This window comes from Arvicanthis niloticus, chromosome X (genome assembly GCF_011762505.2).
Source record: "Arvicanthis niloticus isolate mArvNil1 chromosome X, mArvNil1.pat.X, whole genome shotgun sequence".
Lineage (NCBI taxonomy): Eukaryota > Metazoa > Chordata > Mammalia > Rodentia > Muridae > Arvicanthis > Arvicanthis niloticus.
The window spans coordinates 81,441,032-81,457,238 of NC_047679.1; the positions used below are offsets into that span (position 1 = coordinate 81,441,032).

The following is a 16,207-nucleotide window of genomic DNA, read 5'->3' on the forward strand; positions in this document are numbered from 1 at the left end:
TGGCAAAAGTTGACTTGATTTTTGTATTCCTTTAATAGCATCATAATCATAGGAAAAAAATCAACAGAGCATAGTCTTGGGGTAGAAGAAAAAGAGGAGCCATGTTAAACTTGTCACACCATTTTTAACACTCTTTCTCTCTAGTGCCACATTCCATTTAAAGAATACTCAGAAATATCAACTTGACTAGTAATGTGGAGATGTACATGTCAGCATGACAAACGCTCATAGCACTAGTGCTATTTTGCATCCTTAGTTTTAAGGTGATTAAAATAGCTCCTGCCTTATGAGTCTGACAGGTTCCTGCAGTTTTACACAGGTCATCACAGTCAGTGCAGGTGTTTCCATGGTATCTCAACAATAACAAAATAAATAGGATTAAAATGACTGGGAATACTGTATTATGATGAATATCTGTGCTGTCTTTGTGCACATTGAGTATTTGACCATTGTAACGATAAGTGTCTGTGGCTAGGGAGCTCAGGAGTCATGCTTTTAAAGGCAGAAATATAGCTAAGGCCCTCCATAATCTTAATTTCCTTGATCCATGACAGCTGCTTTATATCAGACAGCCACTACATATATGCTACTCATGCCAACAGTTTAATGAATGTGAATGAATGTGAAAGATTGTTTCAGATGGAAAATATTAAAGCTCTATCCTAGCATATATGTGTAATATATAGGTAGCCTAAGAATATTGTTAGTGATTTTTATATAGTGATATAATTCAGGAAGCCCAAACACCAAAAAATGACCATTCATCACATTCTAGATATCTCCAATGTGCTAAATGTAGAAAACATAATTTTAATTCTGTTTACCAATTATTTTGACAGACACCAATATTAGACTCTTAATATAATGTGCTTTGGTTTGTCTATAGTGTCTAAGATACTACAGAAGCAGATTCATGAGAAACACTGAATGGTACTGCTAGTTCAGAAGTCTGACCAGTTATATTCAAAACTATACTTTCCCTACTTTTTAAATTTGTGTTATAATTTTACTATCAATACTACTGAGCTTTTTTCTTTTTCTTTTTTATTAAGCATCTGTGTGTACACTGGTGTATGTGCATGTGCATATGGAGGCCGGATGGACACCTTTGGTATCTTCCTCAGGAACGACATCTCTGTCCTTTGAGACATGGACTTTCACTGACCTGGAGCTCACCAATTAGAATAGACTGACTGGCTAGTGAGCCTCAGTCGTCCTCCTGCATCTGCCTCTCCAATTCTGGGATCACAAGTATGCGCCACCATACAAAGTTTTACATGGGTTCTGAGGGACAACTCAGATCCTTATGCTTTTGAAGCAAACATTTACCAAATTAGCTATGTCCACAGACCATTACTGAGTTCTTTGCATAGCTATTTGAGACTTATTTTTATTTGTTTTTGTATGTCTGTACATAAAATGTATGCCACAAGCATGCATTAGTGGGTATCAGATCTTCTGGAATTGGAGTTACAGACAGTAATAAGCCTCCTGATGTGGGTGCTGGGAACTGAACTTGGGTCCTCTAGAAGAAGAGTAAGTGCCCTTAAACATTGAGTCATCTGCCTAAGCCCATTTCAGATATCTCTAACTCATTTGTAGGTACTCAGCACTAGCTAGTATGGTTCACACAAACTGGCATTTGGTGATGACTTAGTAAATGAAGAAAAGACTATTAACTTGGGTTTTTGTTGGAGGCTTTAGTGACATATGACCCAAAGTTTTACTGAAAAATAGGGAGACAAAGGAAAGTGTTTTGTAATTGCTATGAGAAAGGTAATTGCCATGGGAACCATTTAACAACCAAATTGAAATCTACAGTGTTTTCCAATCTAAAATACAAACTCAGAATTTTTAAAGGGAAAATCAAATATGCAAGGAAAGTTAACTACAAATATATGTAGCATCACTACTGGATCAGAATTCACTTTGTCATAAATAGTTCTGAAAAACTTCACTTAATGAAATATGGAGCGTCCTAAAAAGCCACCCAACTGCCCCATCCATGAATCCTTTGTGTGTTATGTCTTTTGCATATTATTTTCTTGGCATTTCTTTTGCTTAAGTTTGTTGTTCAATATCCCAGTAGAATTTTTTGAAAAATTTTAACATTCTCTATATGACAATTTGTATGTCTACTGCCATTTGCTTGTCTTTGTGAATGCTGGCTACCAATTGTAAATGAGCCAGCAAATGCTTTTTCAAACCACTTTTAATGATTTTATCAGGAGTGATCTTGTAATAATGGTGATCCTGACAATACTCTGACATGTTTCAGAGCCATATCTTAATTAGAATTTAGAAAAATAAAAATGTATTGGCACACAACTAAGCAAGAGTTTATCCTTGCCTTTTTGTACATTATAGCTAGAAACATAGTGTTTTATAGGTATCTAAACAAAATTCTGAGGCCTAATAGTGTTTTGAATATTACAATGTGTTAAAAATCTGCCATTTTAAGTGAAAATGTAAGGATTTTTTAGTTTGGACTTCAGAGTTAATGAAGAATACTTAACTAAAATGAAAGAACAGACAATCTGAGATAATAGTTACATTTCTTTTTTTTCATATCCTAGTAAAGTTTCTCAATAGTATTTCAACACAGATTTCATTACTCAGTGAGTGTCAAGTGGTAACTATCATCTATCTTCTTATGATTTATGAATTATTACTTTTGTATACAGCCACCAAATTCCACCAAAAGAAAGAACAATGTAAACTCCAAAATCATCAACCATGTTTCAGGTCAGAGATTAATCTCAGAGTTTGTCTTCCCCAAGTCCCTTACTTCAGACATGGAAGCCCAAATCAAGGAAATTTGGGACCAATTCAGGATCACAAAGTATAGTTGTTTTATGAACATCATAATCTGTATTTACTGTGCCAGACTCCAGATATTATTTTGACTTTATTAAATTACATTTTTCTTCATTTTTGTGTGAGTACACATGTGCCACAGTGTGTGTGTGTGTGTGTGTGTGTGTGTGTGTGTGTGTGTGTAGGTCAGAGGACAACTTGCAGGAGTTAGTTTTCTCCTTTCACCATGTGGGAAATGAACTCAGGTTCTGAAGCTTGGCACAGGCTCCCTTCCCCACCGTGCCATCATGCAGGCCCCTGAAACTCTCTCTCTTATAATGCTTTTATTATTTGCACATTCAAAGATACTGTAACCAAAGCAGTTACACAGTGAGGTAAAAAGCCACTTTTCTATGAAACACTGCTTCCAAACTTTACTACAAACTGGTCACCAGAGCCAAAACTGTTCAATGTCTACAAAACAACTCTCATCTATTTGCTGGCTATGGTCAAAGTTGTTATACAAGCTAGGAGTGGTGGCACAAACCTGTAGTCTCAGCATTCAGAAAATGGAGACTGGAGGATCAGTTCACAGTGAGTTTGAGGAAAGTCTGAAGTACATGGGGCCATGTTTCAAAATGAAACAAAAAAAAAAAAGGGAAAAAAACAACCACAAAGTCCCCTTGAGAATTTAAAAGCCCAGGAGTTCCCAAACAAAATGATATAATTCATGTCTGATTGAAGATATTACTCTTTCAAAAATTGTCTTCAGTTAGACTGTTAATAAAGCATGATCATATCACAGTGGATTCCCAATTTCCATATTTAGTAGATGGCATTAATATAATGTGCCCATTGCAGATATTTTGGGGGATTTTAGAAAATTGTTTTGCCATTCCAAGTGAAAGATGTGAAATATTATGGAATTGCACACAAGGGTATATAATTTATAAATCAGAAGAAATTATTTTATGAGGTTAATTTTAATGAGTGTCTTTATCCAAGAAAAAGGAATCTAAACTGTTTCCTCCATTTTTTACATTCACAGTCTTTCACTTCGGATGTACATGATCAAGATAAGGTAATCCAGAAAGTATTTTACAGTAATTATTAAATCTGAGCGCTTCTGCAGCAGAATCAGTTTTAAACATTTAAGAACACCTCCAAAACTGCTTTAAAACACATTGCAATGGCAAATTTCACAGTCTAATAGTAGGCTGCTTACAGATACATAATAGCCTGTGTGAAAGGTCGGTTATATTCAAACAGTCAAGAGATAGCTCTCCATGTTTGGCACAGTAAGTGTTGGCAGGTACAACAGCACTTACTTGAACCCAAAGAAATGTTAAAAGATGGGCCCTTAAGCCTGGTTTTACTAGGCCATAACCTCAAATACCAAAGAAAATTCTCCAAATGATTTCTGAAATCTGTGCTACCAAACACTGTTTCTCTTCAGTACAGGCCTCACTGCCTGAGAGGATCCTATGACCCTAGCATCCAACAAATTCTACTTGAAAGCTCAAGTACACATGCTAAGCTGCCCAAATTGCTGACTCCATCTCTCTGTAAATATCATCCTGAGTTTCTACACTGCAACACGTTGAATCTCACCAGGGTGGGTGGGTGGGGGTTCCTGTTAAATTTCTGATAGTCCTTCTTTGCTCTCACTTTCCTTTCTCTGGCCCTCGAGATCCACAGCACTTCTGCTCTGCCTCCTCTTCCCAAATCACAAGTCAGCATACTACTTCACACTAAAGCTTCTAGCTAAGACAAAAAATGTTTATTTCCCCCCCCTTCAAACTCCTGCCTTAAGAGTATCTGCCATTCCTTTGCCTGGGGGTCTTCGGGGAAGGGGAGGTTAGGGATGCCCTTTGCAGCTTCAGTCATTCTGACACTCTAGGGCCTAATAAGGGACGAGGTTGGGTGGGGTAGGGTGGGGTGGGATGGGACCAAGCCCAGTGGAGCAGGGCGGGACGGGGCGGGGCGAGCTTGGCCTTTACTGCGCCACAGCAGGTGGGGGGTGGGGCGGTGTCGAACCGCACGCAGTCCGGGTTTGGGGCCGGCTGCAGGCTGGCGGCGAAGGCGAACGGGCCGCCTTCGCGTCCCGGGACGGGAACTCACCTTCTCTGAGGCAAGGGCAGGTGTCTACTTTAAAACTACTGTCCCCCCTCCCCGCCGCCGCCATAGTGGAGCCGCCAAAGCTGCCGCCGCCTTCTCCACAGCACCGGCAAGTGAGCAGGCAGGGGTGGAGGTGGCAGAGGAGGGAGGCACCAGCAAGGCCGCCGCCGCTGCCACCGCGTAGGCGGCGGCGGAGGCGACAGATTAGGGAGCTTCCCAGGGGTGAGAAGACCTCGCCAGCTGAGCTACAGCTTTCGGCGACGCCACCGCCGCCGCCGTCGCAGCCTGGCGCGCACGATTGCACTGGCGTCTGGATTCCGTTAGGCTTCTTTTTAGCACCGCCTTCCCCCAGGCTCCACCTCCCGTCCCTCGCTTCCTCTTTTGCAACCAGAGCCTCGCTCTGGCTCCGGGCTTCGGCCAATAGGAGAGCCGTGCACCCGCGAGAAGCCTTCCCTTCCCCTGTGCTTCTGCAGTACCGACCGCCCTCTGGAGAGGAAGAAAAGATGGCCAAGGGCGAAGGGCAAAAAGCGCTGGATGTAAAAAACAAATGTCCTTATACGGTGGGGACTGACGCACTAATCTAACAGCATTTTATTTTTAAATGTCAGGCTGTCTCTTGATCCCACCTCCAAAATCTCTCTTAAAAGACACTTTCCCCTCTTTTGAAATAAGCAGGACCTGGTCCTTCAGTCTAAATGGCCCCTCAAACAACAGCTTAGCCATCTAAATTACCGAGAAAATCTGGTGCTCAGTGGAAGAACCAAACTATTACTCAGCATTTAATTCTCATCACTTTTACCCAACCCCCTCAGAACTCCAATATTTCATGTCCATTTCTCTGCCTTTAAAACATACTAATTGTCACACAGACGGATGCTTAAATACTGCTATTTTTTTGTTATAATAAAAAATACACATTTAAAACCAGGTATTGTGGAACAATATTTTTGCTTTGAAATTTTCATATGATTATGCATTTAATGGAAATAATTTAATTGGCTGTCCTGTTGTGAAGCATTATTTGTATTTTCCCATTATTTGTAATTGCCCAATATTTCAGTTTGTTGATCTCAGCATTACATTTTAAGGATTTTGCAAAATGGTTGCATATGCAGATACACATTATTTAAAAGTAAACGCAATTATAATTATTTTCTAAAGAAATTGTTTTACAGATAGACCAAGTAACTAAACTTATTTTTAAATTTTTTTAACACAAAATTTGTTTTGTACCTCAAATAATGCTTATTATCATACCTAAATTTGAAAGAGGCCAAGCTGTTTTCCAGCAATGGGATTTATTTTTAATTTAAAAAGTAGTTATTTAATTTTATGTGTAAGTGTGTGCTTTAGTGTATGTAAGTACACTGTAGTTCAAGCAGATCAAGGACATCAGAAGAGATGTCAGAATAATTGACTGTTATGAACTGCCATATGGGGTGCTAGGAACTAAAACCCAAGTTCTCTGCAAGAGCAGTTAAGTATTCTTAACAGCTAAGCCATCTCTCCAGACCCCAAAAATGAAATTTAAAGGAATAAATTTGATCCTTGGTAATTAGATTCTTTCTGTAGGCATGTTTTTGTACACTGTGTTTACCCTTGTGTTATTCAAATGCTGATTTCTGTGCCCTGATATCTGGACACAACACTGTAATGCTTATAGCAAGAATCTCCTGTCTCAAGTTTGTATAAACAATTCTTACCATTTATTCTCTGCCTTGTCAATAAATGCTGATTGACCAATGGCTAGGCAGAACAGAGAATAGGGTGGGATATCTGCCAACCAGAGGAAGGAGAGAGGAGAGAGAGGGAGATTCAGATTAGCAAGGAGGATGGAGGATTTGGAACCATGAGAAAGGGGTCCAGAGAGTGGTCATGGAAACACACAGTAAGTTCAAAGAGCCAGATCAATAATAATATGCAAGAATCAAGGGGTGGTGCTGGGAGGTAGCTAGATTAGCATAGAAAGTAAAGATAGATCATTTAGCTGCTCAGCTATTGGGGTGCAATTGTAAATAAATCTTGGTGTTTTCCGTGTGGATATTGGGGACTAATGTAAGGTAAAGAAATATAGCTACCCAATTAATTTACTGCTACATTTGTAATTCATTTTCACTTTCAAATAAATTACTGCTTATATTCTATTAGATGTTCCCATCAGTTGTTCACAAACTCTGTAACGGTTTTTACATTAAAAATCTCTTTTAAAGCCAGGTAGTGGTGGTGTTTGCCTTTAATCTCAGCACTCAGGAGGTAGAGGCTGATGGATCTTTGTGAGTTCAAGGCTAGCTTGGCCTACAGAATGAGTTCAAGTACAACCAGGGCTGTTATACAGAGGAAAACTCTGTCTCAACAAACAGACATCTGTTTTAAAAGAAAACACATACCCTAGTATTTATTGTAAATCTCCCCAAGGATTCATGGCTGCAGAGTTCACAGGCCCGAGGGTGTGAACTTGCTACTATTTTGCTAAATGGATGTAATAGCAAACTGCCTTCTAAATTCCTGTCACTAAACCCACAGTTTAGTGCAGCTCTCAGACAGGAAAGATATTTCTCTGTGCAGTAAACAACTGGATACTAATGAAGACACTTGCAAGTAGTCAAAAAGTGCAGAAGTGTCTGTGGAATGCTCAGCCACATATGGGACATCTGTATCAAATTTCCTCCTGGCAAGGCTTAGGAACCATGGAAGAAGAGAGGATGGAAGGATTGTAAGGGCTAGAGGTTGGATACAACAGGACCATTGCATACATGAACTTGCACCCTTCACAGGATCTGTACAAGATCAAGACAATCATATTCCAGCATTAGTGAAGGGGCTTTAAGAGCCCCAACCCTAGCTGAGTAGCTATTGATAAGTTGAAAGCTTCTAGAGAAAGGAGGGTCCGTTTTCTTTAAGGCTGTGGTATCTGGTAGGTCCACCATACTCCAGCAGATGGTTCCATAACTGTAAATGTATGAGCAGCACAAATTGGACTCACTGGGTTGTTTTAAAGCAAGCAAACAAAAACAGAACATGAGGTTGGAAGAGGATAGAAAGAAGGTAGCACATCTGGAAGGAATTAGAAGAGGAATAAGAGGCAAATATAAATATGAAATTCTCATAGAATTAAAAAAATACAGTATTTTAAAACTTTTAAGGCCTTTTGATAATACTAAAGTTGGTCTGCAATTTTAAAATTACTTGGCAAAAGTAACTAAGAATATAATGTAACCATCTTCACATTGTGAATGAAAAGTATTCTTTAGTTTGATTGCTTATAAAATTCACCAAAAATTGGAACTCTCTTTAGATAGAATTCTGAGACTTTGTCCATTTAGTTAACATTTTGCTTTCAAGTTGCATCCATGCTGCAACTTGAGGTTGTAGTTATCCTTACTGGGAATAGTGGACAATCTCCTTCTATTTCCTTGTTAGAGACAAACTCAGAAGACATCTTTTGTGTTTGCTCTCCTTTCCAGTCACATCTTCATTGCCTATTTCAGAGCTCTGGCATCTGCCCCCCTGATCATGTTTCCTCTTGTGTCTATCCCTCCAACTTATTTCCGTAGGGCTGTCATTCATCACTAGCGTTTCTTTGCTTGCTTAGACAAACTTAGGGATGTGGTTTTCTATTACTAATGTTCTCATCCCCTTTCGTTGTCCTTAACCTCTTCTCTCTTTTACTAAAGGAGTGGACAATACTAAATCTTACTGATTCCTGTGGAAACACTGTTATTTCACAGTGTGGCAGTTTTTTCTTTTTAATATTTTTTAACTTATTGAAATAACCCAGACACTCCCATATTAGTAAGTGCCTAGTAAGGTCTATACACTTCTTCAAACTTAGATAATAATGTATTTCTTCAAGGTAACCTATCCTATCTCTCTTTAGTTACTGCTGCCCTGTTGTACACAACACTTGGTGCTTTTGCAGTGAACTTGGGTTCAGGTTCCAGGACCCACATGGCAGCTCACAACAGTGTGTAACTTTAATGCCAGGGGAATAACACTCCCTCTGACTTCTATAGCAACCAGGCATACATTTGGTGCACAGACATGCATGTGAGCAAAACATTCATAAATATAAAACAAGTAAACAAACACAGTTCTGGAGAAATGTCTCATCCATTAAAAGCCACAGCTCACAATTAAAAAGACAAAGATGAATGTGACTGGATAGAACAGAAATGTTTAATTTTATCAACAAGTGATTCAAGTGTAGTAAGTGATAGAGACATGTAAAGTTGTTCAATAATATTGGAAAGAGTCAAATAGATATATTAAGATATACAAATGGAAATGCGTAAAATGGCATATGTATGCTGCTAAATAATTTTTTTAAAATGTATAATCTGAGTGTGATGACCTGAGTTTGAAATCCTAGAATTTAAGAGGTTGAGGCAAGAGGACTGCTAATCTACATAGTGTAGTTGGGTATCTTCCCACTATGTATAAAGCTTGGCGATTGGGCTAGATGAGAGGTAGGTGGAGTGAGGAGTCAGGAGAGGAAGGAAGAGGAGGAGCTAGGAGGAAGGGGAGAACCAGAGGAGAGAGGGGAAGATGGCAGTGGATGTGCGCATGTCTCCAGCAGTCTAAGGTAGTTGTAATATCTCGGTTAGGTATTGGGTAACACCTCTAATTGTGTGGGCATCTTGCTATTTGAGCATTACCAAATATATAAAGCCATTGGATAATCTTTAAGCATTAGACTCTCACTTCCACCGGGTACCGCATGGATGGCAGGATGGTCTGTGCTCAGCCAAGCATTGTGGAGACAGTGTGGGAGATACAGTGTGGGAGATTGGCAGAGCCATCTCGTGGCTGGTGTTTCTGGCTGCCTGAGCTGGTGGCCTGAGCCAAGCAGCAGCAAGAACACGCCGCCATTCGTGGCCTCAGGCCTTGCCCAGTCGGGAAGATGGTGGCTCTGTAACAAGAAGCCATATTGGGTGCTGCCAGTTTTAATATTTACCAGTAACACATACAGTGTGATACCCTGCCTCAAAAGAAAGAAAGCAAATAAGGAAGGAAATATATTTTTCTTATTTTTCTAAAGGCTGGGATTTCTAGATCAAGAAACTGCTATTTGGTGTCTAGCCAGGTAGATATGATGAAAGAGGGTTAAAGAATGGATACTATGTCCTCACAGTAGAAGAACAGAAGATGATGAGTTCCTTCGAGGCCCTTTAAATTTCATATATATTAATATATATATTAAAGTATATGTGCATGTGTGTGCATGTGTGTGCGTGTGTATGCATGTGTATGGTGTATATGTGTACACATGTACATACATTCTTTTTGTATGCATGTACCTTCAAGCCATGCTAGTATATTGTTCTCATAATTTAATTACCTTCTAAAGGTGTCACTTCTTTTCTAAAACTAAAAAAAATTACTTTATGTGTATATGTGTTTTACCTGCCTACATATCTATACCGTGTGTGGTACCTATGGAAGCCAAAGGAGGGCACTGATTGGATACCTGGGAATTGAAATTATAGGTCATAAGTGGGTTCTAGGAATTGAACTCAGGTCCTCTGGAAGAACAGTTTGTTTTCTTACCTGCTGAGCCATCTTTTTAGCCTACAGTGCCACTTTTGGAGAGGGTTTGCTTTGTTTTTGTTTGGCAAGAGAGTCTAAAGATCTCTGGCTATCCTGGAAATGTGGATACCAACTCAGAGATCCTCCTGTTTATGTCCTGAGTGCTGGGATATTATCTATCACATTGTCAATTAAGTTTTTACACATGACTTTGGGTGGAGGGCAGTTAGGCCTGACATTAAGTATAATATGATTCAGGATTGAACAAAAAGAAAAAGAACTATAGCTATACCATTTGAATTACATAGACCAAAAAATATATCTAAAAGTAAAAAAAAAAATGTATGGTAAGTTACAGTTCAGAAAAAAATAGAGGAAAAAAGCCAATTCTTTATTCATTTTGAAAAATAATTTTATTGCTAATAGATAAAAATGTGGTACCATATAGGATGTACCTGGTTAGGAATTGATGTCATAGAAATTAAATGTATACTTATTGACATAGACAGCTTTGAATATATATTTAATTGAAATACAGCAATATAGAGGGGTTGAAGAGATGGCTCAACAGTTAAGAGCACTGACTGCTCTTCTAGAGATTTAAGTCTCAGAACCCTTATTGTGGCTCACAAACATCTGTAATTCCAGAGGATCCAACACTCTCTTCTGGCCTTTGAACACACATATAATACAAAGACATACATGCAGGCAAAACACTGATTTACATAGAATAGAAAATAATATTTTTACAAAAAAAATAAAGTAGGTGGGCTAGAGAGGTAACTCAGCAGCTGAGAATACTAGCTGCTCTTCCACAGGACCTGGGGTTCATGTTCAGCACCCACATGGCAGTTCACAAACACCTGTATCTCTAGTTCCCAGGAATCTGACTCCCTCCTCTGCCTGCATAGGCACAAGGGACATATGTGGTGCACAGACATCCACAGGCAAAATAGTTTTAAAAAGTCAGTTAGTTATATTGTGCTTTTTGTGTATATGGGAGCATATGTGTGCATACATGTACAGAGGCCAGAAAACAACCTCAGGTATCCTTCCTTAGGCACATTCACCATTTTTTTTTTATTAAAGACACAGTGTCACACTAGCCAGGAGCTCACTGAGAAGAATAGGCTGGTTAAGCCACAGGGATCCAATAGTCTCTACCTCCTTACTGCTGGAATTAGAAGTAATTCCATGCTTGGCTTTTTGCATATGTTGATTCTGAGGATCAAACTAAGGTTCTCATGATAATATGGCAAGCACTTTGCCAACTTCACTATCTCGCCACAGAGCATTTACTATAGCTGCAACCAAATAGAGAACTTTTTATAAAACTATTTCTTCATAAGCAAAATTGGTCTGAAGTTCTCTTTCTTTGTTGGGTTCATTTACACAATGGGATACTACTCAGCTATTAAAAATAAGGACTTCATGAATTTTGCAGACAAATGGATGGAACTAGAAAATGTCAATAGAAAATGTCATCCTAAGTGAGATAACCCAGACTCAAAAGGATGTGCAAGGTATGTACTTACTGATAAGTGGATATTAGCCAAAAAGTACAGAATATCCATGATACAACTCACAGAAAGTATGAAGTTTAACAAGAAGGAAGATCCAAGTGAGGATGCATCAATCCCTCTTAGAAGGAGGAATGAAATAATCAAGAAAGGTAGATGGAGGGAGGGACCTGGGTGGGAGAGGGAAGGAAAAGGGAAAAGGGGGGAAGGATCAGGTATGGGGGAAGACAGGAGAGAAGCCCAGAGGGCCGGCAGAATGAATGGAAATATGCAACTGCGGGATTGAGTGGGGAGCAGGGGGAACCTCTAGCAAGTCCCAGAGATCTGGGGTGAGAGGCTCCCAGGATTCAATGGTGATAACCTTAGCCGAAATGTCCAACAGTGGGGAGATGGAACCTGAAGAGACCTCCTCCAGTAGATAGACAGTGGAAGGATGGAAACACCCTCCCATCTTAAATGTTTTTTGGTCTCGAATTGTTCCTGTCTAAAGGAAATTCAGGGACAAAAATGAAGCTGAGATTGAAAGAAAGGCCATCCAGTGACCTGCTCAACTTGGGATCCATCCCATGCTAAGGCACCAAACTTTGACACTATTACTAATGCTATGTTGTGCTTGCAGATAGGAGCCTAGCATGGCTGTCCTCTAAGAGGCTCTACCAAGCTGACTGAGACAGATGCAGATACTTATAGCCAACCATTGGACTGAGATTGGGGACCCCTATGGAAGAGTTAGGGGGAAGGACTAAAGGAACTGAAGGGGTTTGCAACCCCATAGGAAGAACAACAATAAGAAGACAGTGTTAACTAACCTGGACACCTCAGAGTTCCCAGAGACTAAGCCACCAACTAAAGAGAATACATGGGCTGTTTTTTGGCTTCCAGGCACATATGTTGCTGAGAACTGCATTGTCTGGCCTCAGTGGGAGAGGATACACCTAATCCTGTAGAGACTTGATGCCCCAGGGAAGGGGGATACTTAGGGAGAGGCTGAGATGTGGGCAGGTGGGTGTGTGATGGGGGTGGGTGGATGGGGGAAGCACTCTCTCAGAGGCAAAGGGGAGTGGGGATGGAGTGAAGAACTTGGAGGGGGAGCTAGGAAGGTGGGTAACATTTGGAATATAAATACAATAATTTAATAACCCCCCAAAATATATATTTATATCTTCATATACCCAATTAGTCTCTTAGTATACCTTTTCATATAATCTCATTTTATTTTGATTTTCACTCCTAACACACACACACACACACACACACACACACACACACTAACACACATGTCAGATTAGAGAAAAGTCTAAAGGAAATATCTTAACATGTTTAGTATACAAATCTATTCAAAAATATTTCCATGTTTATAAACATCACAAAACATCTTTTGCAGTAGATTCTACTGGGTAACTCTAACTATATGGGATACTTTCCTTTAACTTGTGTTCCTGTGCTGAGAATTCGATTAGAATCTGTTCTTTTATTTCTGCTGCAGTGACAAATACCCTGACAAAAAGCAACTTAGGGAAGGAAGGGCTTGTTTGTCTTACAATTCTAGGTTATAGTCCATTATGCTGTGGATGACAAGGAAGAAAATTAAAGGAACACATCCACTGTCAAGAGCAGGGAAAGAAAGAAAGTACATGGGTCTTTGCCTGCCTGCTTTCTAAACTTATACAATTCAGGGCCCAGCCTAGGAAATGGTGCTGCCCATAGTGGACTGGGTCTACACATATCAGGTTACAATCAAGATGATCCCCCAGAGGCATGCCCACAGGCCAACCTGATCTAGGTTCAAATTGGAATGAAAGTAACCTTGCTATTTGGGCCATATAATTTAATGAAGTCGTCCTCAAGGTTCCTAACACTATGAACCTTTAATACAGTTCCTTGTGTTGTAGTGACCTCCACTCATAAAGTTATTTCACTGTTACTTCAAAACTGTAATTTTACTACTATTATGAATCATAATTTAAATATCTGATATGCAGAATATCTGAAAATGCAACCCCTGTGAGAGGGTCATTCAACCTCCAAAGGGATTTCAACCCACAGGTAGAGAACCGCTGATCTAAAGGCTCTTATAGTATTAGAATACATGTGGAGGGAACAGATTCCACACGCAACCTGTGATAAGTATCATAGGAAATTTACAACATAATCTTTGGTGGTCTGGAACAAGAGCATGCTATCTTCAGTAAAGAATTAAACATGAGTTACGAGTCTCTGGCATTTTATTGGGCCTTGGTAGAGACTACATTTGATCCTTAAGCAAAAAAATTAGTATAGGGCAGAAAACTACCACCATAAATTGAATCCTTTTTAAGCCCACAATATTACCTGTTCGAATGGGCCCAATGACAACTCACTGTAAGATGTGTTTTTTTCCTAAGATTGGTGTATGCAGCATTAGAATGTGCAAGGAAGCCAAGGGGACAGGGTGTTCTAGATTCCCACATTATCAATGCTTACACTGGAGTCTGTGGTCTTAATGAATACAGAAGGAAAATGAGCAAAACTGATTTATGGATGGCTTTGCTTAGCATGAGAGTACAAGATGAAAGCCAGAGCATGTGTCCATTTCCTTCATTTCAAAGCAAAAGTAAAATGTTTGTAAATTTACAGGTAGGGGAAAATGACTTATCAAAATGATCTGAGTACTGCAGAGGGAATGATTGGGCTATCAGGTCCAGGTGGTGTGGGAGAGAAGGCATGGAACTAGATGGATAGGGGTCATTAAACACTGACATTATTTGTACTGTGTACTAATGCTCACTGGAGTGCATCTATTACAAAAGGTATAGTAAGAAGTGAATATAAAGAATAATGCAATCAGTTGACACCACCAGTTATTATTAGCTGTCTACTAAAGTGCAAAAAATATAAAACCCAAGTCCACAAAGCAAATTGCCAGTCACAGTCACTATGGAGGTCATAGCTGAGTAAAAACACCATGGGTTTCTTGAATGCATTTATCTGTCTAGGAGTCTAGCATTATGCTGTAGTCTTTTGTACCACCATCGTTTACTTGGGAACACAACAGGAAAATTTATACTAAATAACAGTAAGCCCAGAGGTTTGAAAAACACAAGGAAAAAGGGTTAAAATATATAATTTTCTTCATTACCAGCTTTAGTAATCCTGAAACCACTGAATTTTGAAAATGTGACATGCTACTGTCTCTCCTGTACCTAGAAAACATTGCTGAAATGTGAGATAGGACTTAGCAAAGAACAAGTATTTTGACTGCTAGGGAGACCACTTACATGAATTCAGGACACCTTTCTGATAGGCCCAACCCATGAACTTTAACAACCTTTTATAAACCTTTTGTAACCTTTTATACCTGACCAACCACCTAGCTCCTTTACCTCACATATCAGCAAGGTTTCATCTACTTTGTTTCTCAAATCGCTATAATTGCACAGAAATGTAATGTGAGGCTTAGGTGAATTAATTTGACTACACACCCTCTGGTTCATGATATTGAAGCATATTGGTACCAAGAAGCACCCAGTGTTAATTATTAGTAAGAGTTAAGACCTCATTTGGTTATGTTACTGGTTTCACCTTTATGAGATACATGTTAAAATAGTGCACCTAGAGTTAAATTTATTACTTTACTACAACATGGAATATGGATTAACATAACATTCAATGAGAGTTAAACCAAGTCTCCATCAAACCAACATGTATCCATTGCTTAAGGGCACTAAGCACTCTCCTATTATACACATCTACATGCGTATATATCCATATACTTAGAACTGGGGCCTCTTTTCTCTTCTTGAATAACAATGAGGTAATGAGTTATATTTCTATCTTTCCTCACAGCACTAGAATGTAAAATATAAACCAGCTGAATTTCCAAATAGACCTCCACAATCAAGAGTCCTGTTAAGTAAAGCTGTCATTGCTAAAGATATTTATCATACTATAACCACTGTGCCACTGTCACAAGACTACCAGGGTTACAAGAGCTCATAAACTCAGCCTTTCTATCAGTTGTTTCTTTAACACAAAATCAAGCCACAGTTTTATTTTCCAGAATCCTCTGGACTTAAAACTCTTACCACCTCTCTCCATATCTGTCTGTCTGTCTGTCTATCTTTTTTGTTTGTTTTTGAGAGGCTGTCCCTCTATGTAGTCCTGGCTGTTCTGGAAATATCTATATAGAGCAGGCTGACCTCAAACTCACAGAGATCCACATGCCTCTGCCTACAGAGTTCTGGCATTAAAGGTGCATGCCACTATGC

General features: G+C 39.4%; 1 protein-coding gene across 8 annotated transcripts in view; it reads right to left on the reverse strand.

Moving 5' to 3' along the window:
• Positions 1-16,207, reverse strand: part of Zmat1 (zinc finger matrin-type 1) — a 69,250-nt gene that overhangs the window by 29,206 nt on the left and 23,837 nt on the right. Inside the window, exon 1 of one of the 8 annotated variants that reach the window (XM_076918628.1) lies at positions 4,918-5,300. The exons of 6 other annotated variants lie outside the window; for them this stretch is intronic. Coding sequence is in view for 1 of the 2 variants with exons in the window: in XM_034486331.2 (XP_034342222.1) it covers positions 4,918-4,981 (64 nt within the window). In the remaining variant the exon portion in view is untranslated. Of the gene's footprint in view, positions 1-4,917; positions 5,301-16,207 lie in introns of those variants that run through there. One more of the 8 variants, XM_034486331.2, reaches the window with a different exon arrangement.